This window comes from Priapulus caudatus, unplaced genomic scaffold, assembly GCF_000485595.1.
Source record: "Priapulus caudatus unplaced genomic scaffold, Priapulus_caudatus-5.0.1 Scaffold1800, whole genome shotgun sequence".
NCBI classification, from domain to species: Eukaryota; Metazoa; Priapulida; class Priapulimorpha; order Priapulimorphida; family Priapulidae; genus Priapulus; species Priapulus caudatus.
Genome location: NW_014578861.1, coordinates 44,975 through 47,652, shown reverse-complemented (window position 1 = coordinate 47,652; position 2,678 = coordinate 44,975). Strand labels below are relative to the sequence as shown.

The 2,678-nt window shown below is 47.2% G+C and overlaps 1 protein-coding gene across 1 annotated transcript in view; it reads left to right on the top strand.

Annotated features, from left to right (window-relative positions):
- LOC106817625 (mitochondrial-processing peptidase subunit beta-like) overlaps nucleotides 1-2,678 on the top strand; it is a 12,572-nt gene that overhangs the window by 4,479 nt on the left and 5,415 nt on the right. The window contains exons 5-8 of the mRNA XM_014822305.1: nucleotides 70-184; nucleotides 1,029-1,141; nucleotides 1,938-2,042; nucleotides 2,584-2,622. Coding sequence (XP_014677791.1) covers nucleotides 70-184; nucleotides 1,029-1,141; nucleotides 1,938-2,042; nucleotides 2,584-2,622 — 372 coding nt within the window. The remainder of the gene's footprint in view (nucleotides 1-69; nucleotides 185-1,028; nucleotides 1,142-1,937; nucleotides 2,043-2,583; nucleotides 2,623-2,678) is intronic.

The window sequence follows — 2,678 nt, the reverse complement described above, 5'->3', positions numbered from 1 at the left end:
TAGTTTAATAATAATAAATTCTAGTGTATTCAGTGCGTGTACTTGTGTTTGAATTATATGCAATAATAGTTTAATAATAATAATAATCAATTTTCGTGTTGCAGGTCGATCAGTCGTAAGGATCTGGTTGAGTACATCACGACTCATTACAAGGGACCGAACATTGTCCTCGCTGCAGCTGGAGGTAGCTGTTTATCTCATCCCTGACCTCTGTTTGTCCTCTACCTAATGCATGTCTGTTTGCTGTCTGTTATCTGTCTGTCCTCTACCTAGTTCATGTCTGTTTGCTGTCTGTTATCTGTCTGTCCTCTACCTAGTTCATGTCTGTTTGCTGTCTGTTATCTGTCTGTCCTCTACCTAGTTCATGTCTGTTCGCTGTCTGTTATATGTCTGTCCTCTACCTAGTTCATGTCTGTTTGCTGTCTGTCCTCTACCTAGTTCATGTCTGTTCGCTGTCTGTTATATGTCTGTCCTCTACCTAGTTCATGTCTGTTCGCTGTCTGTTATCTGTCTGTCCTCTACCTAGTTCATGTCTGTTTGCTGTCTGTCCGCTACCTAATGAGTGTCTGGTCCCCATCACTTCTGCTCCTTCCTAATGCACGTTTGTTTCCCATCTCTTTTTTATCTGCCCCCTTTCTAATGCCAGCCTATTTCCCATCTGTTCTCTGATTGTCCTTTGCATATTCATGTCTGTACCCTCCCTGGTCTCTGTTAAATTTTTTTCTCCCTATTCTCTGTCTCTCCTCTGCCTAAATCATGGTTTCCTCTCTGTTTTTGGTACGTCTCCTGCCTAAATCATGCCTATTCCCTCTCTTTTATTGATCTGTTGCCTCCCTATTCTCTGTTTGTACCTCCCTGCCTCCCTTCTCCTCGCCTTCCTTCTCGCCGCCTGTTCCGTCTCAGAAGTGCTCTCACACGTGGCTGAGTAATAAAGCTACCCCACCTACGAACAACATGTCTGTTTCAATTACATTCGAGTTTGTAACAACAGTGTCGTGATGGCAAGCGGTTATTTCTCCCTGTACTAGGTGTCAACCACGAGCAGCTGGTGGGACTTGCCGACAAGTACCTCGGTGGTTTGAAGCCGATGCCGGCGGGCCAGACCCATCACCTGCAGCCCTGCAGCTATACGGGCAGCGAGGTGCGTTGCTCTTTCCCGCGCCTATGTGGAACATAGGCGCATAGGGCGGTGCCTATCTCCGTTTTCAGCAACCCCGAGGCCCCGCGGCTGCTTTCACAGTAAATGCTACAGTAGGGGGTTAGTCCACTGGTAGCACTGCGAGTTAACTTGCCACACTCTATCTCTATTTGCTGAATGCTAAGCAGAGAAGCCGTGTGTACAATTTTTCAAGTCTTTGGTATGACCCGGCCGGGAGGTGAACCCCCGACCTTCCACATGCGAGGCGAGCACTCTACCATTGAGCCATCGCTGCTTCCGAAGTGCATTAATTACGCCGAATGTCCATCGTCACAAGGTCGTCCAAGGGTCAAAGTTCAGTGGTTGGAATAGCTGGTCTGGGGTCAAAGTTTGGTGGATAGAATAGCTGGTCTGGGGTCAAAGTTCAGTAGATGGAAAAGCTGGTCTGGGGTCAAAGTTCAATGGGTGGAAGGTCAGGTCCAGGGTAAATGTTTAGTGGCTAGAAGGGCAGATTTCATACTACACAACAAGGTTTATCATGCTATGCTATGCTATGCTTTAGTTTATGGTGTTCTGCACCTTCCTCACCTTCTAGTCTGCTGTTCACAGTTCTGCACCTTCCTCACCTTCTAGTCTGTTGTTCACAGTTCTGCACCTTCCTCACCTTCTAGTCTGTTGTTCACAGTTCTGCACCTTCCTCACCTTCTAGTCTGTTGTTCACAGTTCTGCACCTTCCTCACCTTCTAGTCTGTTGTTCACAGTTCTGCACCTTCCTCACCTTCTAGTCTGCTGTTCACAGTTCCGTCACTCGGATGACAGCATGCCTCTCGCTCACATCGCGCTGGCGGTCGAGGGGGCTGGATGGGAGAACCCGGACACGATCCCGCTCATGGTCGCCAACACAGTGAGTCACGCGCGCATCACGGCATATCCCTGTCGGGCCTCACTTTTCATTTTTTGTCTCGGCTGCCATTTTTCATTACCGGAGATGATAGCGAGATTAACGAGATTTAACGAGTGTTAACGAGATTTAACGAGTGTTAACGAGATTAATGATCGCGATTTGTTTGCGGCATTCCGGTAATTTATATTAATTATTTTTAATTTAGTTTATTTTTTTTGCTGCTTTGGTAAATTCGTAAAAAACTACCAGGTGCGATTTTAAGGTCGTATTATGCGTAGAAGTCGCGGATGGGCAAACTTGATTTACTGCACGGGAGTGTGCTGGACGCCGGGGAGAAATGTCATTGCTGTCACATGCGTCGTCGGCCAGAAGAAGTCATGATTGGACAGCAAGGGTGACGTATGTGACGTGTGTGACATTTTCTCCCGCGTCGTAGATCAAACACAATCTAATATGGATAAAACGGATCCAATATGGATCTAATGTAAGATGGAGGAGGGTGTGTACTTGTTCGTATCACGTGTCTTCCAATCGTTTGCAGATCATTGGTATCTGGGACAGATCTCATGGAGCAGGAGGGGTGAGTCACTTACCACTACAACCAGTGGCATAGTTAGGGAGGGGGAAAAGGGGGCC